At 35.5% G+C, this 25,551-nt stretch overlaps 3 protein-coding genes across 3 annotated transcripts in view; 1 reads left to right on the forward strand and 2 right to left on the reverse strand.

The window, feature by feature from the left end:
• LOC144449195 (uncharacterized) overlaps positions 1-1,884 on the reverse strand; it is a 3,963-nt gene extending 2,079 nt beyond the window's left edge. The window contains exons 1-2 of the mRNA XM_078139699.1: positions 1,308-1,884; positions 288-394 (exon numbers count right to left, since the gene is read on the reverse strand). Coding sequence (XP_077995825.1) covers positions 288-394; positions 1,308-1,884 — 684 coding nt within the window. The remainder of the gene's footprint in view (positions 1-287; positions 395-1,307) is intronic.
• LOC144448897 (tRNA (uracil-5-)-methyltransferase homolog A-like) overlaps positions 1-10,154 on the reverse strand; it is a 54,632-nt gene extending 44,478 nt beyond the window's left edge. Inside the window, exons 1-6 of the mRNA XM_078139240.1 lie at positions 10,071-10,154; positions 9,514-9,926; positions 9,076-9,167; positions 7,405-7,480; positions 6,623-6,768; positions 4,627-4,776 (exon numbers count right to left, since the gene is read on the reverse strand). Coding sequence (XP_077995366.1) covers positions 4,627-4,776; positions 6,623-6,768; positions 7,405-7,480; positions 9,076-9,167; positions 9,514-9,798 — 749 coding nt within the window. The 5' untranslated portion in view covers positions 9,799-9,926; positions 10,071-10,154. The remainder of the gene's footprint in view (positions 1-4,626; positions 4,777-6,622; positions 6,769-7,404; positions 7,481-9,075; positions 9,168-9,513; positions 9,927-10,070) is intronic.
• Positions 10,155-10,409: 255 nt separating this feature from the next.
• On the forward strand, positions 10,410-23,674 carry LOC144449129 (ran-specific GTPase-activating protein-like). The gene is made up of 6 exons (XM_078139590.1): positions 10,410-10,509; positions 15,088-15,197; positions 17,550-17,710; positions 18,165-18,293; positions 18,720-18,776; positions 20,609-23,674. Exons 1-6 carry the CDS (start codon positions 10,495-10,497, stop codon positions 20,854-20,856), a joined length of 720 nt encoding a protein of 239 aa, XP_077995716.1. The 5' UTR covers positions 10,410-10,494; the 3' UTR covers positions 20,857-23,674.
• Positions 23,675-25,551: the final 1,877 nt, after the last annotated feature.

The following is a 25,551-nucleotide window of genomic DNA, read 5'->3' on the forward strand; positions in this document are numbered from 1 at the left end:
ATATATATATATATATATATATATATATATATATATATATATATATATATATATATATATATATATATATATATATATATATATATATATATATATATATATATATATATATATATATATATATATATACGTGAACAAAATGACACATCAAAACAATCAGAGGAGATGGTCATTTTTACACGATGACAAAACTTATAAAGTATACTTTAATATTAGCAATGGGATGGCTTTACCTAGCAACAAGTGTTATACATAGATAAACTCAGCAATACTAACTAATGACTTACCTCAAATGAATATGCATTAACTGGTCTCTTGCCTTTCAGACCATGATTTCTTGGGACAACACCATACATCTTGTAATGACTCTTTATATTCTTAAATCTTTTTTCTCCTAATAGCAATGAAGAAAAGAGTAACTAATGTCACAATATATCTTAAAATACTGATACTTACTTATTACTATTATTAATAATAAGTTTAATACAGAGGTTTAACGAATATCAATGACTAGTTGTAATGACCTTAACAAAAAACTATTTTGACAAAATCGACAAAATCATGGCAATTGTATACAAGTGATAGGACTAGGTGAATGACTCAAACTACATAAGTAATTATACAATTGTATAAATTCGATTTGTAGTGAATTACCAATAACAATAGCTTGAATGGCACTGTATAAGTTATAACGTTACATCATATTGTTTCAGTACAATCAAATCAAACTTCCAGTAAGCAGACTGTAGATACAAATTGTTTCAGGTACGTGTTGACGCTGTATGGGTCGTACTAGTAGTAAGTTATTTACACAATTTGACCTATGGCATATTTTGTGCTCATCGATAACATTCGATTACCAAGAACAGTTTTACAAATGTATTCTCTGAAAAACGTAACCATCCCATTTCTGCCATCAATAATGATTGTCCCCCCCCCCCCCCCCCCCTGTCCATAAACCGTTCAGTTTACAACATCCAACATGAAAGTACCACCATGATCCCAGTTTGATACCAGTACCGCTAAAATAAAGTCGAAGTCACCTCGCCTACCGGGCGTTCATTACAACTGACACAAATAAATATCGACTCCAGCGTCGTCATTTCCCCCTCTTCTATGTTTCGGCCTTATTTGACATCGATGTTTAAGGTATGAACATCTATTATTACTACTTCAGGCCATAGACCCTCCACCAGGCTTTCAGACTTTGATTTAAAACTGCAATTAGTGAATTTTAAAAGCAGTGACGACATGTCGACATAGGGAAAATCAACAATTAATAAAAGTACAAAAACAAAAATACTCACCTATACTATGAATGTAACGCCACGCTTTTTCACAGACAGATTGTCCAACAAAGGTGTAGTTGAAGTATTGTCGCTCCCTCTGGCCTCCACGAATAGTATCACCTAAGACTTCACTCTGTTCTAACTTTGATAATATAAGTACATCTAACTGGTCCCTTGGAAACTCTGCCACGTTTAAACGGTATTCCCATACTCGGTCGACACTCAAACTGGTAAAACACTCATTCTTACATCCACATCCGTCTTTCATCGCTAACTCTACTGCGCTCTTGGCTAAATCATCCCGGGGCCCTTCGTCTGCTGATAAGTCGTCTGATATTGAAAATAATCTTGCTATTTCTTCTGGGTCAAGTTGGTGGTCTTCGTCTTCGGAATTACCTTCTGATTCGGCTGAATCGCGTTGGACAATAATATTAGTAGTAGTGGTGCCACTGGTGGTATTTTCATCTTGGGAAATCTGCGAATTGGATGTCGATTGCGGTGGGCTAAAGGTTTCGGCGATGTCATCCTGACGACTTTCAAGTAACGCGCGTAGTTCCGGGTCTATTTCACGACAAATTGGGATTTCAAAGGACATTGTAGTAGGTTAATATAATAAGAGCTGTGAAGAGGTTTGCTTACGCTTTGAAATGTTGAGTTGATTTCGGAAGTTAGTGGTCACGTGTGAGATCTGGCGGGAATGTGCAGCACGGAACTTCGTTTGGAGTCAGAAAAATATCGTAGAAATGCTAAAACCTTTATCAATTTAATTATTTTTATTCATTTTCATCGAAAATGAGCAACATTTTTTCGAAAAGAAAGAAATATTAACCCAAAACGATCAAACATCAAGCCGAGAGTCCTCAATGTCATTCACACTTTCGAACTCACTGGTAACGAAAAGTGATACAATGTTTGAACGCGTCTAACTTTTAACTTAAAATGTAGCAAAAATCGACATAAGGGCCCTTTCTGCCTGCGACGGCCCATATAGTATATTCACTGCACAGATTACAGAGCATACACTGTGAGAACCTTGCACACCTCTGTAAAATTCACAATAATTTACAAGAGGGCACGGCGCCCCTGTTACCTTGTTCAGGGAGAACACTGAGCTACATAGCTGTAACAGCTCAGTGGAGCTATGAGGGCTGTACCAGCTACATAGCTGTAACAGCTCAGTGGAGCTATGAGGGCTGTACCAGCTACATAGCTGTAACAGCTCAATGGAGCTATGAGGGCTGTACCAGCTACACAGGGAACCTTGTACACCCCTGTAACAATTTCATATACAGGGTTGTGCACATAGCTGTACAGCTCAGTGGAGCCACAGGGCTGTACCAGCTATGTCTACAATATCCCTCTGACCAACACACTAGTGTAACATACCTAGATTTGACAAGATGTGCAACTGGTATGCCAAAATTAATGTAACATGGTTGTTAAAAATAGTAAAGTAGCATAGTTTTTTATAACATCTATGTACACAAGCTTATTTCCACAGCCATGTACCAGCTGTGTGAGCACACTGCTGGTACATAGCTGTGTTCTTCTTCCTAGCACTAGCATGTGGCCATATCCTAGCACTAGGTTGTACAATGTTCTCTGTGTATTGATTAGAAACAGTGAAAACATTATAAAATCAGCAGTCATTGCAATTGATTTGCTGAACACTTTGTCATACCAGACGAGGAATTGTTATGATCCCATATCTGTACATACCATAGTCTGTCTGTCTGTCTGTCTGTCTGTCTGTCTCTGTCTCTGTCTCTCTGTCTCTGTCTCTCTGTCTCTCTCTCTCTCTCTCTCTCTCTCTCTTTCATTCATGTCTACTTCAGGTACATGTACAATAAACACATAGTATATCCACCCCCCCCCCCCACACACACACAAACAAACACAATCACCATCACCAATTACGTTATCCTGTATAAAGACCTACATAGTAACCTACATTGTAAATCCAAACAGCTGCCTTGAAAGGATGAGATAATTTTAGTAAAATGAGATAATTACTTTTGTTAGAAGATTTGGAATGGGAATAGAGCAAGACTGATTGTCAAACTGGAATCATGTTAGGGACAATCGCACAATGTAGCATAAGCTCAACAAATGAACATATCACTTGTTTACGTCCAAAAACCCTCCCCCTAAATGAATATTCATAAGTGTGACATCAAACGTTTATTTATGATGTAAACTATGATAAAAACTGTAGTGGTCACATCACTATGATTGATGCAATGTAAACACATTCATTAAAATACATGTACTACCAGAATCTCAGCACCATTAGAAGTAAATTTGGATCAACTATCAATATCTCAGTAGTAAATACAGAAGCTAGTGTAACATACCTAGATTTGACAAGATGTGCAACTGGTATGCCAAAATTAATGTAACATGGTTGTTAAAAATAGTAAAGTAGCATAGTTTTTTATAACATCTATGTACACAAGCTTATTTCCACAGCCATGTACCAGCTGTGTGAGCACACTGCTGGTACATAGCTGTGTTCTTCTTCCTAGCACTAGCATGTGGCCATATCCTAGCACTAGGTTGTACAATGTTCTCTGTGTATTGATTAGAAACAGTGAAAACATTATAAAATCAGCAGTCATTGCAATTGATTTGCTGAACACTTTGTCATACCAGACGAGGAATTGTTATGATCCCATATCTGTACATACCATAGTCTGTCTGTCTGTCTGTCTGTCTGTCTGTCTGTCTCTGTCTCTGTCTCTCTCTCTGTCTCTCTCTCTCTCTCTCTCTCTCTCTCTCTCTCTCTCTCTCTCTCTCTCTCTCTCTCTCTCTCTCTCTCTCTCTCTCTTCATTCATGTCTACTTCAGGTACATGTACAATAAACGATACTGAAGACCATGTACCAATCTTATGTTGAGGGACAAGAAAACAATTTTCTGTCTCAGGTCAATGGAGCCATTCAGAATCAATGAACACTATTCCCTTATTCCATCCAATTTATAATTCACATGGTATGAATGTACATGTTGTGTTGTGAACCAAACGTTGAACCTATTCTGTGCTGCACTGACTTCCATTTTGTTTATTTCAAATACTGACACTGCACATCACCATATAGACAGTGAGAAAAGGTAATTTACATGAAACATCTGTTTTTATCTATTACTATAGGAACTGTTTTCATGTTTTATTTTGACTTCCTTGTATGGCATATACCCTACCTAGCCTAGTTGTACTATATGTTAGATTTGTCTTCTAATTACAATCACAAACTATGAATGGCTGCTTCTCTTATATTGTTTGGTGTTATTATTAAAGATGGAAATGCAACCATAACAAATATGACACAAATACTTACTTTTGTGTTCTAACATAGTCTGATATATTAGGGCACTGTTTCTCAAATCGCTTGGCTAGATGTCTCAAGAAATCTCTTATGTCATCTTCCTTAATTTTGAGTTGTTCAGAGTAAGATAGTTGCCATAGTGGTGTTACTACATGGTTTAACCTTCAAATAAAAACAAGAGAACAAAATGATTTCATCAAAAGGATGAAATAGATCCACCCTATATCATTTACAGAAAGGTCAAAACTTGCCATTATTGTCCTCTGAGTACACTTGTATACATTCTTGATACAACCAACTACTCTGAGTACACTTGTATACATTCTTGATACAACCAACTACTCTGAGTACACTTGTGTACATTCTTGATATAACCAACTACTCTGAGTACACTTGTATACATTCTTGATACAACCAACTACTCTGAGTACACTTGTATACATTCTTGATACAACCAACTACTCTGAGTACACTTGTATACATTCTTGATACAACCAACTACTCTGAGTACACTTGTATACATTCTTGATACAACCAACTACTCTGAGTACACTTGTATACATTCTTGATACAACCAACTACTCTGAGTACACTTGTATACATTCTTGATACAACCAACTACTCTGAGTACACTTGTGTACATTCTTGATATAACCAACTACTCTGAGTACACTTGTATACATTCTTGATACAACCAACTACTCTGAGTACACTTGTATACATTCTTGATACAACCAACTACTCTGAGTACACTTGTATACATTCTTGATACAACCAACTACTCTGAGTACACTTGTATACATTCTTGATACAACCAACTACTCTGAGTACACTTGTGTACATTCTTGATACAACCAACTACTCTGAGTACACTTGTGTACATTCTTGATACAACCAACTAAAACTACTAAATGTATCACTATCAATATTGATGGAGACTGTTCATCAGATTTTAATACTGTCTTTGAATTCATTTTTGATAGCATGGCTTACTCTGTCTCTCATATTCATTCTAGTTATCTCTATAAGATGTCTTCACATTATTCCTGTAACAAGTCAGCTGTATTATAACAATTCATTGTACATAATTATATCTAAATATGGCTGTTTTGCACGATTGCCCAAATCAATTTGCTGACTACAGTTACAAGCAGCCAGCCACAGCCTATCAAATATTACTATTTATTATCAATATACAACGTACATCAATGTTCTCTGTGACAGGGCCCAGCACCATCAAGCTATCAATATTTGACACCCTGCTTTATTTTCAATGTCCCCATTAAGTTCTCTTCATTTACCTTGCTATCCTAAACAGTTGTAACGTTATTTACCTCAGTAGTTATTTTGTTTACCTCACAATAACTAATACTCGTACTGTAGTAGTCTAGTGTACCTCTCATGTATTGGAATACTGTCATCTAGTTTACCTCTCATGTATTGGAATACTGTCATCTAGTTTACCTCTCATGTATTGGAATACTGTCATCTAGTTTACCTCTCATGTATTGGAATACTGTCATCTAGTTTACCTCTCATGTATTGGAATACTGTCATCTAGTTTACCTCTCATGTATTGGAATACTGTCATCTAGTGTACCTCTCATGTATTGGAATACTGTCATCTAGTTTACCTCTCATGTATTGGAATACTGTCATCTAGTTTACCTCTCATGTATTGGAATACTGTCATCTAGTTTACCTCTCATGTATTGGAATACTGTCATCTAGTTTACCTCTCATGTATTGGAATACTGTCATCTAGTTTACCTCTCATGTATTGGAATACTGTCATCTAGTTTACCTCTCATGTATTGGAATACTATCATCTAGTTTACCTCTCATGTATTGGAATACTGTCATCTAGTTTACCTCTCATGTATTGGAATACTGTCATCTAGTTTACCTCTCATGTATTGGAATACTGTCATCTAGTTTACCTCTCATGTATTGGAATACTGTCATCTAGTTTACCTCTCATGTATTGGAATACTGTCATCTAGTTTACCTCTCATGTATTGGAATACTGTCATCTAACAATACTCTTTCCTCTTCTTCTTTCTTACTCATTTTATTTCTGTTTTCCAAGTCTCCCGATTCATTTTTTCTCTTCTGTGTTCTTTTAATCAGGGGGTCTTCAGATGGGTTGGCTTTCTGCCAAGAGAAAATCAGAATTTTTAATACATTCTCATTTCCCTTTCTGGTACAAAACTAGGGAACTAGCCCTTTTTGGGGTTAGATGGGCAATATTGAAATCAAAGTGACACAAACTGAGTTTATAAGCATTTCACTTGAGTGACCTCTGACTAGTATAATGTTAATGTTGATGCATGTCTTCTGGCATTATAAGCACAGTTTACTGCATAGTAGCAATTTCCTCAACATTTTATACGTATGATAAATAACACCATCGAATCTATGTTATTACCAGATTTGAGGTTAGTAAAATTGTAAATGATACACACACACACACACACACACACACACACACACACACACACACACACACAGAGGAAGTTTCGCTGTAACATGGTTTGTAATGAGGATGTTGTAATTGTTTGTATATCTTGTGTGTACAAATGTACATCTCTTACATGTCTTCACTATACATGATGCACTATCATAATAATAATCTTCATTTTGACAATTTTAAGATATTTATAACACAATCACTGTATACCAGGCAGTGCCAATGCCAAGTTGCAGTCGAAAAACTTGACTCTTATTCAAACTTCATGTATCATGTTTCTATTTAGACTAAGTATTAGTTAGACAGTTTGACATGTTTACCTTGGCCCTGAGTTGACATTTCTTCCATGTATGACCATTTACAGCCTGTAATGCAAACTCTCTATCCTCTTCACATCTAGTCAATTTGAAGAAAGTCAAATCATCATACCGTATTATCATGACTTCATTACAAGTACCTTCATTGTTTGATTTACACCATTATATCTGATATCTATTAGTTAACCACAGACATGTACCTTTGTACTATTAAAAACTCAATTTAGTTTTGTCAGTATGACAATGATTACTGATTGTTCATCCATACTAAATTCTGGATGGGTACTACAAATATTTAGTCTAAAATGGGCTACAGATTTTTGGTTGGAATACATGTAGGTTGGAAATGGATCAGGGGTTTGTCACATGGGTAAACACAACAAACACATAGTATATCCACCCCCCCCCCACACACACACACACACAAACAAACACAATCACCATCACCAATTACGTTATCCTGTATAAAGACCTACATAGTAACCTACATTGTAAATCCAAACAGCTGCCTTGAAAGGATGAGATAATTTTAGTAAATTGAGATAATTATTTTTGTTAGAAGATTTGGAATGGGAATAGAGCAAGACTGATTGTCAAACTGGAATCATGTTAGGGACAATCGCACAATGTAGCATAAGCTCAACAAATGAACATATCACTTGTTTACGTCCAAAAACCCTCCCCCTAAATGAATATTCATAAGTGTGACATCAAACGTTTATTTATGATGTAAACTATGATAAAAACTGTAGTGGTCACATCACTATGATTGATGCAATGTAAACACATTCATTAAAATACATGTACTACCAGAATCTCAGCACCATTAGAAATAGAAGTAAATTTGGATCAACTATCAATATCTCAGTAGTAAATACAGAAGCTGTTATCATGTTTTCCTTCGAATTTGGTTAGACGTGCAAAAATTAAGTTTAGCAATTGCACTGACGCCAGACCCCCTCCCCCCATAATAATGAACGAAGTTTACTTATTAAGCTTGTGTGACATTGTGTCATCATCCCTTAGGGAGTTAGGGACAGGGAGTACTAGTATTTTAGGGTAAACTACAATCTGATTCAAATCTGATGTGGTGAAAGCAGATAGATGTCTTTATTTACCTCTATTTCCATCATTTTGTCTCAGGGTGTTTTTTCAGGTGATTGCCGCCTTCCCACTTCTCAGTGACCCTGTGTAATAGAATATCTGGTTTGAATATCAAGGATCTTGAAAAGTTTCTTCAACCAATCAGCATGTTTCTTTCAAAATTGTCATGCCGTCAACACAATCCCCTCCATGTGTATGTTTTTTTTTTTCATTCTCTCCAGTGTGCGTAGCTGCTAACATAACGCTCATCCTGATTGGCTACAAGCTTTTCTATTACACAGGTCCAGATGTGGGAAGGTGCAGATCACCTGGAACAAAACAAATGAGATGAGGCAAATAAAGACATCTAGTCACTTTCACCACATCAGATTTTAATCAGATTGGGTAAACTAGTGAGTGTTTTGGGCTAGATACACTAATAGTACAATTGCAACTTTATCACGATTTGTCCAAGAAAAACTTAACAGTAAGATCCATCATGTCAGTCAGCCAGTCTCTTTTATCCTTATATATTGGTTGACCAATTTATTATTAAGATTATCTCAACATTAGAATACATAATAGTCCTACCTGAATGTTACAAAGCAGTGTGTAGCTCTGTTGAAGATTTTGATTTTATTTGGTTTTAGTTTCAGCTGATTAGTTAGCATTTTCTTGAGTTGCTGTAAAAGAATTAAACAATATGGTTTACAAGATTAACTTAAAAAACCACTTCATTCTACACAACACTGTATCAAACAGCCAAACTGGTCTCAAACTGGCAACTACAGAAGGTGTTACTAAGCCATCCACATTTATTTATTTATTTGTATTTATATCTTTATTACTTCAGTGTATTTAGTGCAAGGGTTCACAAATCATGTTAGGAAACACAAACAGTTGTCTTTTCTCCTCTGTCTATGGTTAGGAACAGCACAACAAAAACATCGATAATTAAAAGATTTCTGACATGTATCCTTACTGTAGTCACATCCGCTAAATTGAAAACTTTAAAATATCATACCATACCCCATGGCCATAATGTTTGGGTAAATTTGAAACTTCAATTTTGTAAATTTCCGATGTAAATTGTTTTCGCCTGGTATAGGAATATGGGTCATCCTCATCATTTCCTTTCACAGGATTTCCCTCAATTCCATCATCTCTTTTCTCTACAATTTTTGCGTCTGGTGCTTCTCTATCTCTGGAGCTGCTCGAGACTAAGAGATTCGCATCACCGCTCACTGTTTCCATGGAAACTGTTTCCTCATTGCTACATTCGTCGGTTATCTTAGTGGGAGGGCCACTTTCCATTTTCTGCACTTTAACGGTTCTGGGCTATAATATAAGATCGAAACATTCCCTGGTCCAGACAACGTTCCCTGGCCTATAAAATAAACGACCAGAACCGAGTGATCACTTCGCAGCCTCACACAGGGATCCTGATGATGAATAAAAACCGGAAGTAAATTGCGCAGTATCGGAAACAAGGTCTGTATATTATCCACGAAAGTATTGTGATAGCATTTTCGTACGCTACATTGCAATGGACCATTGCTGATGACGACATGTGGTACAGTACTTACCCCTCAAACACCAATATGTAAATATCGAATTGGATAAAAATATCCCCGCATACAAAACACGTGTTGATCAATGTTATACTTTACCTCGTTTTGGACCACAACCCCCTTGTTTAAACCACCTAAGTTGTTTAAAAAACAATCCATAATTCTGTGAGTTTTTAATGGAATCTTAGTCTTTTCTGCAAGAAATCTACTTAGAATTCAGAGAAAGTAAGTATTTTCTCTATTTGTTCTTGTTTATATGGTAGAAAGTGGCACTTTTCGAAAATAAGCCGTGTCAGCATGAATAAGAAATAATGATTTCTTCATTTTCCTAGGGGTGCTATTACTAGCGGGAACGTCGCCATTCTGGAAACTTTACGGAAGAAGTACGCCTGTCAAGTTTTTAAAAACGTATAATCATCCGTCATCATCGTACAGAATCATGGCTGAAAATAAGGTAAGACTCCATATTTCTTTTCTATGGCGTTTTGTTAGGCCGTATAACTTATTTTTAGAATAATCCTTCTCTTACTTGCAAAACAATTTTCATTCATTTGCCGGTAGTCGAAACCATGAGTTTTCATAGAAACGACCTACTGCAAGATGACGCAGTTGAATATCGACCGTATGCATTTATGGACTGTATACCATGGCAAAGATAATTTTCATCCTATACCATGTATGGAGTTGAAGCAAAACAAGATATCTGCGTTTCGAAATCTTGCGTTGGCAAAACGTATTACTATGGGTATCGTAGTATCGATGTAATGATACAAAGGCCCAAACAGCTGACTCAGTGACTGGATTGTAATGAAAAGTACACAATCAGGGTTGATATCCAAAATATTGAAATTTATCGCCATTTTATTCTAAATCGGCAAGTAAAGAAAATATGTACAAAGAAGACAAACTTGGACACAAGCAGTATAACATGTACATTCAGTAACAACAGAAATTGAGACAATCTCCAGCGATGTTTGACGAGGGAGTTGAACATCTTCAAGACGTTGGGAGTAAAAACATTCGTCTTCTGTATATTATCTATTTCAACGACCCTTGCATGTCATGACCTCGTTGTAACGTTAATAGTGAAACGCCCTTCTAAATACCCATCACCTTTTTACAGTGTCAACGTTTGTATTAATTATTATTGTGTAAAGATAACAGCGTACATGTAGGTTTTCAGACAGGAATGTCATCTATACAAACAAACATGACAAATGAAATCCCCATATAATTACTAATGTATGTATGTGTAAACAGTAGTGCATGCAAAAAACATTTAATGATGTAGGTTGATAGAATTATTATATTTTCTAGCATGTGCAATTTGTTACAAAATTGTGATTTAGCCAGCATAGTTGATGACATTCCCACCAGTTCCTTCAGTTGATGAAACCTAACTATTATTTTAGAAACTGACAAGTCTTAGGCTTATGTCTTATACCACATCAACAACAAAATTTACCCTTCTCTGAAATAATATACTTTCTTGTTCAAAAATGTACTACGTACATCTCTTGTACCATCGTTATCAAAACTTGACAACTTTTCCTTAGAATTATTAACTACATTTTGTTCAACAAATCTAATACAATTTCATTTTTATGTTGTCAATAAATATAAGTTCATGTACAAATTGGAATGAGAAATTTCTTACATATCGACATTAGTCAGATTTTATCATTTATTTGGATGTTTAGTGCTTCCAATCAAAGTATGAATGAAGTACTGCAACATACATGCATTGATATATGTACATGGGTACATTTAGTTTTGTGTCTTTGTACAAAGTGTAGTAGTGTCAGATCAAAGGAGTGTCATTATTAATAAGTGTAATCATAACAAATTCCAAATTTGGTGCTTCATATACAAGGACTCATTCAAGTAGGGCTCTGACTTGAGTACATAGATATATTTAGTCGGTATGACTTCTCAGTCAGAGGTCCAAGTGTTCTCAAACTTGCAATTAAACACTGATGCCGACACTTGTGAGTTCAGCACTGATTTTCTCCATGTAAAATATGTTAAGGTGTCCTTGTACTTCTCTTCCAACCTTCAAAGCAACGTATCAAATGATTTCCAGTCAATTTTGTGAACTGCACAGCTCAAGAAAGATGACTTTTCTCTCCAAAAGTTGACTTCTGGTTTTGAATGATAATGAGATGTTGTAATCACTAATTATTATGTGTAATTAGAACAACATGGCTCTATCGTACATGTACATGTATAGTACATCACCTTATCGTACACATACATGTACAGTACATCACCTTATTGTACATGTACATGTACAGTACATCACCTTATCATACACCTACATGTACATGTACATCACCTTATACACCTACATGTACAGTACAGCACCTTATACACCTACATGTACAGTACACCACCTTATCATACTTCTACATGTACAGTACATCACCTTATCATACACCTACATGTACAGTACAGCACCTTATCATACACCTACATGTACAGTACAGCACCTTATACACCTACATGTACAGTACACCACCTTATCATACTTCTACATGTACAGTACATCACCTTATTGTACACCTACATGTACATGTACAGCACCTTATACACCTACATGTACAGTACATCACCTTATTGTACACCTACATGTACAGTACATCACCTTATCATACACCTACATGTACAGTACATCACCTTATCATACACCTACATGTACAGTACAGCACCTTATCATACACCTACATGTACAGTACAGCACCTTATACACATACATGTACAGTACATCACCTTATCATACACCTACATGTACAGTACAGCACCTTATACACATACATGTACAGTACATCACCTTATCATACACCTACATATACAGTACAGCACCTTATACACATACATGTACAGTACATCACATTATCATACACCTACATGTACAGTACAGCACCTTATACACATACATGTACAGTACACCACCTTATCATACACCTACATGTACAGTACAGCACCTTATACACATACATGTACAGTACATCACCTTATCATACACCTACATGTACAGTACATCACCTTATCATACACCTACATGTACAGTACATCACCTTATCATACACCTCCATGTACAGTACATCACCTTATTGTACACCTACATGTACAGTACATCACCTTATCATACACCTACATGTACAGTACACCACCTTATCATACACCTACATGTACAGTACATCACCTTATCATACACCTACATGTACAGTACATCACCTTATCATACACCTACATGTACAGTACATCACCTTATCATACACCTACATGTACAGTACATCACCTTATCATACACCTACATGTACAGTACATCACCTTATCATACACCTACATGTACAGTACATCACCTTATCATACACCTACATGTACATGTACAGTACATCACCTTATCATACACCTACATGTACAGCACATCACCTTATCATACACCTACATGTACAGTACATCACCTTATTGTACATGCATGTGTCTGTGTAGGCTTGTCAGTGAATGGGGGCCCATTGTCTCATTCAATTATTGATGTTCAAATGCATTGTTCCGAAGGTTAAGACCACTTGGATCCCTGACTGAGAATGGAGTCATCCGAACCAAATATATCTGACTCTGTACTCAAGTCAGAGCCTCCTGTAAGTACATATACATGTACTGCAGGTACCTAGATTTCTTGTTTTTTTTATTGCTCTATGCACCTAGACATGATGATGTCCAGTAGACCGTGTTTAATTGCAAAAATGAATAATTGCGTGTCTATTTGGAAGAGTTATAGAAATAATAAACTGTTATTAAATTTTGCCACTGTGATTACTTTGCACGTACATGTAAATGTAGCTAAATTTGTGTCAAGTTCAGTAACATATCAATATGACATAGTACATTATTGTTCATACTATGATTGGAAGCACTAGTTCGTGGCACCTAAAATAAAATAATACTGCTTCAATGCATCATAAAAATATTGATCATTTGATTTTTTGGTCAACACCATACAATGCAACTTCCGCTCCACACACTTCACATGCATTAGTATACATGTACTATATCCACACACTTCACATGCATTAGTATACATGTACTATATCCACACACTTCACATACATTAGTATACATGTACTATATCCACACACTTGACATACATTAGTATACATGTACTATATCCACACACTTGACATACATTAGTATACATGTACTATATCCACACACTTCACATGCATTAGTATACATGTACTATATCCACACACTTGACATACATTAGTATACATGTACTATATCCACACACTTCACATACATTAGTATACATGTACTATATCCACACACTTCACATACATTAGTATACATGTACTATATCCACACACTTCACATACATTAGTATACATGTACTATATCCACACACTTGACATACATTAGTATACATGTACTATATCCACACACTTCACATACATTAGTATACATGTACTATATCCACACACTTCACATGCATTAGTATACATGTACTATATCCACACACTTGACATACATTAGTATACATGTACTATATCCACACACTTCACATACATTAGTATACATGTACTATATCCACACACTTCACATACATTAGTATACATGTACTATATCCACACACTTCACATACATTAGTATACATGTACTATATCCACACACTTGACATACATTAGTATACATGTACTATATCCACACACTTGACATACATTAGTATACATGTACTATATCCACACACTTCACATACATTAGTATACATGTACTATATCCACACACTTCACATACATTAGTATACATGTACTATATCCACACACTTCACATACATTAGTATACATGTACTATATCCACACACTTGACATACATTAGTATACATGTACTATATCCACACACTTCACATACATTAGTATACATGTACTATATAGGTGACCTTATTCTGTTTGGACTCTTTAGCTTCAGGCAAAATACTACATGTACTGCAGGTATCAAGAATTGATTTGTTATATTGTTTTGTCTATATTAGCATGAAGAAGTGCCACCAAGTAGCCCAGATGTTCATTTTGAACCGGTAGTACAGCTTGCACCAGTGGAAACCAAGACAATGGAAGAAGACGAAGAAGTCATTTTTAACATGTAAGTCTGTTCATATGAATTTGATATTTTTACCTAATATTGTGTTTATGAGCAGAGGAAAATACCATTGACATATTAAAAGGTCTTTTCTCCCAGTCAAAGACTTAATAGCTAGAAACCATTATGTCATATATACATTTATTTGCCTTTGAAAAATAAATATTAGAGAATAATATATTTAAGTATATCTGTGCAAACTTAATTCATGAAAAATCAGGGAAATAATTGCAATACTAAATGAATGTATGTGTATCTAGAGCACCACACAAGCAGTGATGTAAATACATGAAGGGTTCTCCAAGATTTGAAAAATAAAGGGGTGTCCTAATTTGCATTTTATTTGCATATCATTAGCATATTTCCAGATCATAATATTAGGAAGTGAGAAAAGTTTTCAAAATCAAAAACTATTTTATCCATTCAGGAAACTAAAATGCACTGAAATGTGTTTGAGATCACCAATTTCCAAACCTTTAACATTATTCACAATGTAAAAATTTCAGGAAGGAGGTTGACAGTTACACAGACGATGTTACAGTAATGTTGGCAAGCATGTTTTACACACACAACACATGACATTGTTGATGTATGCACCTCTAGGCGAGCTATCACTTTGAGTTTTGAGTTGTTGGTTTCACCTTGTAAATATGCATGTCATTCATAAAATTAATTGAAAACAATTCATTTCCCTTTATTTCTCTAAAATTTGATATCTTTTTAATTTTCATGAATGGAAAATGATTTTTCATCAAAATTTGACAGAAATCCGTACATTTTTAATGTGTGAATTTGGGCTAAGAATAACCGAATATGTGCAAATGTACAGTAACAAACATGGCTGCCACATCAGAGCTACCTCGTGGCGATTCACATCCAAACGTGATCATTTAGGACATTAATTTTACGGTGGAACTGTCTCGGAGTAGTTATTTCTAAAGAACATGTATAAATTTTAGGTTTTTGTTCATATTCATCGATACAATGCGAAAATTGCTGTGACATCATACATTGTATGCGTACTGTATTACGTATATGGGAAGGCTTGGAAATTACCGGGTTGATATACCCGGCCATAGAAACTACGATGGTACTACATGTACTGTTTTTGTTTCGGCTACCATTGTTATAATGAAGGCGATAAATAAGTTCATAAATGATGATAGACACAGTGTCGCTGTTTACTTCCTTCATTGACGGCATTGAATATAATTTCTTGAAGACGTTCACGCCAAAACAAAGGGGCGATGAACGCAAACAAAGGGGTGGTGCTGTAAACAGAGGGGGTCCATGAAAACAAAGGGGCAGTGTGCCCCTCAAAAACCCCTCGTGGAGAACACTGACATGTACATTGTTATGGCATAGAGCACCACAGAAGCAGTGATGTACATTGTAAATGTAGGAACATTTTGTAAACATTGTTATGGCATAGAGTACCACAGAAGCTGTGATGTAAATGTAGGTACACACATTTTTATGGCATAGAGTACCACAGAAGCAGTGATGTTAAATACACATTGTTATAGCATAGAACACCACATACATTGTAAGCTGTGATGTAGATACATTGTTATGGCATAGAACACTTGGAGAATAGAACAACTTTGTGGTCAGCCATGTACATGTACCATTTGATATAGAATGTGTAGATGTGTTACACTTTCAATAAATTCAGTAGTGAATGAGTACAAGAGAAAGTTAGTAATTTGAATACTTAGAACTGTAGGGACACTAATTTGAATACTTAGAACTGTAGGGACACTAATTTGAATACTTAGAACTGTAGGGACACTAATTTGAATACTTAGAACTGTAGGGACACTAATTTGAATACTTAGAACTGTAGGGACACTAATTTGAATACTTAGAACTGTAGGGACACTAATTTGAATACTTAGAACTGTAGGGACACTAATTTGAATACTTAGAACTGTAGGGACACTAATTTGAATACTTAGAACTGTAGGGACACTAACTTGAATACTTAGAACTGTAGGGACACTAATTTGAATACTTAGAACTGTAGGGACACTAACTTGAATACTTAGAACTGTAGGGACACTAATTTGAATACTTAGAACTGTAGGGACACTAATTTGAATACTTAGAAATCTAAATAAAACAAGGCCAATGAGGAAAATGATTGACAATATCAGAAATCAAGATGTATTTTTATATATCATTTGGATGGATTGTATGTCTGTTGGGTGTATATGTGTGCGTGTGTGTGTGTGTGTGTGTGTGTGGTGGGGGGGGGGGGGGGTTAATGTCTATGTGTGTCTTTGTGCTTAGGCAATCTTGTATACAGGTCAGTTTGCCAGAAATGAGAAACCTTCTTATTTTTGTTAATTTCAGGAGAGCAAAGCTGTTCAGATATGCAAATGATGCAGATCCTGCTGAGTGGAAAGAACGTGGAACAGGGGACTTGAAAATTTTAAAACATAAAAATGATTCAAGTAAATTACGACTTTTAATGAGAAGAGACAAAACACTTAAAGTTTGTGCTAATCACTATAGTAAGTATTGTAATATATCGATAGTAACCACTCTAGTAAGTATTGTAATATATCGATAGTAACCACTCTAGTAAGTATTGTAATATATCGATAGTAACCACTCTAGTAAGTATTGTAATATATCGATAGTAACCACTCTAGTAAGTATTGTAATATATCGATAGTAACCACTATAGTAAGTATTGTAATATATCGATAGTAACCACTGTAGTAGGTATTGTAATATATCGATAGTAACCACTGTAGTAAGTATTGTAATACAGTATTAATTTATTGACATTTCTGATTTGTTCAGATGCATATAGAATATTGAAATCCGAGTACTTTCTATTCCAGTAAGTTACATGACAGTTGACATTTACAACAGAATCATTCAAAGTCAAATGCAAATGCAACTTTATTGCAAAAAAACCCTGAGTGTAGAAATGAATGTTTAGGTTTATCTGTATTTCAGTAACAAAAGCCATGGACTTGGTACCAAACTGTGGCAGTGATAGGGCGTGGGTATGGAATGTTTTAGCTGATTTTGCAGATGAAGAACCAAAACCAGAAACCTTAGCAGTTAGATTTGCAAATGCAGAAAGTAAGTTTATATCTGTATTCCATATATCTAACATGGTAATGTAATGGTGTTAGGTTGCTATCAGGATTTCGCCTTCTGTTTTATCCATTTTAAATGAATGTTGTGTGTGAAAATTAAGAATCACATCAGGTGTATCTATGGCCAATATTGATAATCGACAAATAGAACTTGTAAGACTTTCATGATGAGAAATTACAAAAGGGAAAATCTGACACAATCTGTGCTTTTTTCAATTGTGAAAATTCATAAGATTTGAAGTTCATCTAATGATGATTGATGAGACGGGCGGACTGAAGCCAACTGTACAATTATGGCACAAACCGTGTTGAATGTCTCAATTCTGAACTTGGAAGAGAATTTATGAGTGATAGCAAGACATCAATTGCCCAGACTATTTGATCTAATCTTTTGATGTCTCTCCTACAGATGCGCAGAAATTCAAAGCAAAGTTTGAGGAATGTCAAAAATCACTTTCTGAAAAAGGTAACAGTTTATATCATCATATCATAACCAGTGTTTTTGTTAAGAGCTGGGAACCCTGGTAACAGGTAGGGGTAAAACTGGGTAATTTCACATCCCATAATATTGGTAGGGAACCCTGGTAACAGGTAGGGATAAAACTGGGTAATTTCACATACCATAATATTGGTAGGGAACCCTGGTAACAGGTAGGGATAAAACTGGGTAATTTCACATACCACAATATTGGTAGGGAACCCTGGTAACAGGTAGGGATAAAACTGGGTAATTTCACATCCCATAATATTGGTAGAGAACCCTGGTAACAGGTAGGGATAAAACTGGGTAATTTCACATACCACAATATTGGTAGGGAACCCTGGTAACAGGTAGGGATAAAACTGGGTAATTTCACATCCCATAATATTGGTAGAGAACCCTGGTAACAGGTAGGGATAAAACTGGGTAATTTCACATACCACAATATTGGTAGGGAACCCTGGTAACAGGTAGGGGTAAAACTGGGTAATTTCACATACCACAATATTGGTAGGGAACCCTGGTAACAGGTAGGGATAAAACTGGGTAATTTCACATCCCATAATATTGGTAGGGAACCCTGGTAACAGGTAGGGATAAAACTGGGTAATTTCACATCCCATAATATTGGTAGAGAACCCTGGTAACAGGTAGGGATAAAACTGGGTAATTTCACATACCACAATATTGGTAGGGAACCCTGGTAACAGGTAGGGATAAAACTGGGTAATTTCACATCCCATAATATTGGTAGAGAACCCTGGTAACAGGTAGGGATAAAACTGGGTAATTTCACATACCACAATATTGGTAGGGAACCCTGGTAACAGGTAGGGGTAAAACTGGGTAATTTCACATACCACAATATTGGTAGGGAACCCTGGTAACAGGTAGGGATAAAACTGGGTAATTTCACATCCCATAATATTGGTAGGGAACCCTGGTAACAGGTAGGGATAAAACTGGGTAATTTCACATCCCATAATATTGGTAGGGAACCCTGGTAACAGGTAGGGGTAAAACTGGGTAATTTCACATACCACAATATTGGTAGGGAAACCGGGTAAAAGTGGCATAGTACTTCCCTACCATACATGGTGGTTGGAGGAAAGTGGGTTATTATGTAATATACACATGTATAATAAATGTCAGCCTTTTTTCAGCCTTGTTTTAAGATAAAATGTCCTGTGTTGTGTTGTGTATTCTTATCTAATGATGATTGATGAGACGGGCGGACTGAAGCCAACTGTACAATTATGGCACAAACCGTGTTGAATGTCTCAATTCTGAAGACAAATTTGTATATGACTATAATCATTAATTGGGAAGACATCAATTTGCCAGACTATTTCAAAGATAACAAGTCCTCACTACAATAAAGATGATCCTTCAAAGAGCTAAGTCCTCTGAAAGTGTATGATAGATATTACTAGTAGTAAAAAACACTTACTTTCATGTTTTGACCTTTTTTATCAAATGTCAAAATCAACCCCTTTCGCTTTTCTTGCATATCACATTGTAGGTTTCATACGCGACAACCAGTATTGGTGGTTGTATGTCTACAATACAGATACAGAAGCAAGTTTAGCTGGTTTCTTGTCAATCTTGTAGGATGCAAGTTTAGTTAATTTCTATTAAATCTTATACAAATGTAATGTTGGATATATGTATATGAATATCATGTGACTGATATCACTATTGATTGAAGGACAGATATACACTTTAGGACAGTAGGTTGGTTACATGTAACACTTGTTACTGTGGTAGGTAGCATACATCTAATACTTCATTACTCATTTGGTATTGTTTACCATCAGGAGAACTCGAAGCAAATACATCAAAAGATGAAGATGCAAATAAGGTTGCCGAGAAACTCGGCGGGTTGTCTGTCAAAGATGAGGAGACAAAAACAACAGAAACAGATAAATCAGAAGAAAGGAAAGAGGAAATATCACAAGAAGATAAGGAAGATGACAAATCAGAAGAGACAAAGGCAGAAACAAAAGATGACTCAAAACCCAGTGAGGAAAGTGAAGAGGAGAAAAAAGAGGAACTTGCATCATAGTATTTGGGTAGACTTACTCATGTCAGTTTCACCTACTCTAGTGTCACTACAGCTTACCCAACTTGCATCATAGTATTGGGGCAGACTGGTCATGTCAGTTTCACCTACTCTAGTGTCACTACAGCTTACCAAAACAAGCCATCATACCAAACTTTGATTTGGCATTGCTAGCTGTTTCTCATGCATCACAGACAACTTGTAGCAACTCTTGTTTGGTTTTTGTTTCTTTTATAAAAAATGTACCACTCAACTATCACTCTTGTGTTAAATCTTTTATGTGCTGTGACATCATTGTGGTCTGGGTACAAGTCAAATTAGCCATCCCACATTTATCATCGTATCTACAGCAACTGAAGATATTGCGTTCTCTGTGTTTTTACTCACCTGTTTTAAAATGTAATGGTTGGTGCATGTCTTGTATCTGAACTTGAAATCCTATGTAAAATCAATTGTAATGACTCCTTCTTTGGTTATTTTATTAAAGTTAGGAATAATACACAATAGTGAATAATACCATGAAAAAAAAACCCACCAAGATGTCTTACTGGAATATACCTTCACTTGTCATCATCAAGTTATATATATATTAGGTAAATAATTGAATGTACCTTTATCGAGTATTTCCTTTGATTTTGGTCATTATCAATTCTGCTTGGAGGGATGGGTCCAACCTTTTTCTGTGCTAGTTTGACTTGTGGGATGCCCAGGTCTTTTTCCGTGTTGCTGAGATTTCGTTTAGAGAATGAACAATTGTTACAATATTTCCATAGTCTCCCCCAATTCAATGCAGGAGTACATGTATACTGTTATTGCTGCATTCTATGTTCTTGTATGTATTTTTGAAAAAAGCTATCATTCAGAAAAATTCCACATCATCCGTAGGAAATGTTGGTCTGTCAACATGCTGCAGTTATTGTACTCAGCTTGGACAGACACATGAAAAAAAACCTCCTTCAAATCACAAGATTTGAGAGACAGTGCTGAATAAGAATACTAATAATAAACAGGTATAATCTTGTTGAGCTGACTTTAGAAATGTTTACCTTCAGATATCCACACAAAATTATAGAAACAAGACTTTATACCTAGTTGTAGTATTATCCACGCTGGTTTTGTCGTGTGTTACCTTTCATAACATTCATGTAGTAGTATTATCCACGCTGGTTTTGTTGTGTGTTACCATGAAATGGTAACAGTACAATACTTTATGGCCCAGATATGGGTTTTGTTGACCAAGGTTATACGTTGGAAGGGCTTGTAAGCCAGTACTAGAGTTCAGCACAACCCATATCCAGGCCGTATACCCTGTGTACAGAAACCTTACTTGAATCACATGACCACATAAATTGATAGTGAAACATAAATTACTAAGCAAACATATTGACAAGCACGCCACTGACCATAAAATGATTGCATCATGGGTTCAATGTGTGCATGTTCTCCATTGAATTAAATAGGAAAAGATACATGGTATATGATAAACTCATTCAGTGTTCAGATCAGCATGGTATATTTGGCATATATGCATGACATCCAAGTTCACTGTTGGTGAAGTGTTTTGTGAACTATGTAAAGTAATACTCTGACAAAATTGACTTGCTAGCCCATGGTGAACTGCTTCTTTCAAATAAGTCAAATTCAACCAGTTTGGTGACAATCTTAGATGCAAGTATTTGAATGCTGTGAATGTACCTCCAAGGTTCTAGCTATGTCTCAAGTCTTTCAAACAGAATTTTTAGTACTCTAAATTTATAATCACACAGTATAGGGTTAAAATTCAACTCGTCTGTCTACCTGGGGTATTTGTTACTTTGGACACTAAAATCTACAAGTTGTCTGTCTACCTGGGGTATTTGTTACTTTGACAGTAAAATCTACAAGTTGGGGAAAAACAGGATTAAGAATAGTTGATTGTAAACGTGAGAGGTGTATTTATATAGCAATGTATTTGTATAAAGAAGACTAAGATGTTGTAGTTGATGTAAAACAGTAACATTGCACACATGTCAACTCTCCCATCAGATTGTTATCAAAACAATGATGTAATAAAAGAAATATGTCTTTGAATGTTCTCAATTATCCAGGTATGAAGTTAATAACAAAGTTAGTAGTAAAAGAAACTTGTATACTATTGCTGTCTCTACAGATTTTTACATGTCCTTTAATAATGTTGACAAAAATGCAACACGGTAGCGTAATTGTGAAATGTAACAAATCAGATGTTGTAGACAGTGCATCCGAATTTACTTTTTATATGTCAATAGATTTACATTGAGAATTTGAAATGCAAGTACCTGCAGCACTTCTTATATCTTGTCTGTTTAGTCTAGAAGAATTGTGAGAAATATCAAATTAGAAATGGTAAGCTGTACATGATGACAAGTTTTCAGAAATTTACTAGTCCCTTCATTGTTCAACTAATGTAACTTTTCATAGCCGGTCAGGAACATTATCCCAACACCCTTTGTACAAGTCACCAAGTTTGAATCTGAAGGGCTGAGAAAAACAAATAAAGATTTGTAATTGAAACCAAAGCTATCAACACTGCTTTCTGCTGACTTTTTTTAATTGTAAAGAAAACCTAATTCATATATAACTTAAAATGGAGGGTTTAATGTCAAAAGCTGTTCACGTTTTCACATTGTTTTTAAACATTAATAGTTGTTTTTGTTTGCCAAGTTTGTCCAATAAGTTTCATTTCTTTCTGTTTTGGCTACAACAATGTGAAAGGAAAAAAACAAGTTAGACTGCATAGTCAGAGTTTTATTTTATATTTGGCACCATTTAAAATTGCCATTGTAATAAATTATACTTCCAGAAGTGAAAAAAATAATAAAATTGTTCCTTTTAAGTGTATGCAGTGATGTCATTTATTAGCCCCCAACAGGCACTGCCCAGAGGGGACTTGTATGGTGGGTTGTGTCTGTACATGCAGTGATGTCATTTATTAGCCCCCAACAGGCACTGCCAAAATGGGACTTGTATGGTTGGTTGTCTGTGCATACACTCATCCTCCTATGCACCAACTGATTTCAACCAAACCTGGCACATACTATGTGAGATATACGCACCTCACTTTGTTTTACGATCGAATCAAATATGGCTGAATGGCAGCCATATTTGTTGTTAAATTTCACAATATGCATCATAACTTTGGAGGTACCGGGTATAATATGTAGTGACTCCATTCAAGTACCTTGAAAGTCTTCAGGGATAAATAGCCAAATTTGGGTTATGTTTTATAGCTTTATGAATCAAAACATTTCATGTGATGTGAGGCATGTGTAGATCACTTAATTTCACAACCTTGACCTGAATAGCAAAATGGTGGCCATATTTGTGAAACAGAAACATTTTGCCAGTTATCACCAAAAGTTTGATACATATGGACACCATTCAAGAGTATATACCCTCACATTGTGAGTGATGAGCTTTCTGATGAGACTTTGACCTTGACAAACATTTTCAAGGTGAAATGACCAAACTTTTCCTTTCTATGTTAACTCAAGAAATTGAATAAACAAGACCCCATTATGTCTATACCCCAAATGTCAGCTTTCTTTTTATATCTTGACCTTTGCCTTTGATCTCCACGTTCAAGGTCAGATAGTTTTGTACCTAGAGACAGCTGTATAATTGGGAACCTGGTAGGATAGAGGTTGCAATGTGAAGGTTTTAATCTCAATGGGCTTAGAGACTAGTGGTTTGTATGTCTCCCAGGGAGTTGAAGTATGAAAAGGAATTGTTGTAATTTAAAGTTGTGCAAGGAGTTAAAATTATAAAGCACTGAGCAATATATAAAAAGTAACATCATCACTTCCTTTGGCAATTATGTGGGAACAACAGCCTGATCAAAGTATTCCAGTGTGAAAGATAAAAGATTTTGTACTTTGGTCACTGGGGGCGCTATCCAACCGCCATCCAACATTTGGTAAGAGATGATGTTCAACTACAACATTGAAAGTTTAACATTCTTCTTTCATATTATTTCACAAATGTCTGCTTCTCTCTTTAAAAGGTTTGCTTTTACCTTGTTGATGGTACAATATTGAATTCAAATGACTTGTACATTCCTGCATTGTAAAAAGACTATTATAATATACTAACGTATTTTTAGCTAGCACCAATTTTCCCCTGCCATGGCTGGTGAAGTTTAGCACAACTTAGTTGGGTGTCCAGTAGTACTAGAGGTTTGGTAAAGTAAGAGTGTGTGTGTGTGATTGACCTGATCACAAACCAAGTGTCTTGACACTTAGTTTTAGATTCTACTTTTAGATGGGTTCCTGACAAAATCAGTGATAGGACATACGACTACTTGATTGTCAAGAATTTATCAAAACAAGATAATCCCAACAATGATAAAACTGAGATGTGAGCAGGTGAAGAATTTATCAAAACAAGATAATCCCAACAATGATAAAACTGAGATGTGAGCAGGTGAAGAATTTATCAAAACAAGATAATCCCAACAAATAAGACCTTAAAAATGTAAGATTGGAACAATTAATCTGAAAAGTTCAGTAGCATACTGATAAATCTAAATAACCCATAATATAATCATACATTCTCGACTCAATCTGATCAAAATATCACATAGGTCTAATTCTAGACATTCTGACATTGGCATACACATTTCTACAATAACTTAAATAAGTGCAATACAAACAATGTTTTAATACCAATAAATTCCTTTAT

Source organism: Glandiceps talaboti, chromosome 18, assembly GCF_964340395.1.
Source record: "Glandiceps talaboti chromosome 18, keGlaTala1.1, whole genome shotgun sequence".
Classification (NCBI taxonomy): Eukaryota; Metazoa; Hemichordata; class Enteropneusta; family Spengelidae; genus Glandiceps; species Glandiceps talaboti.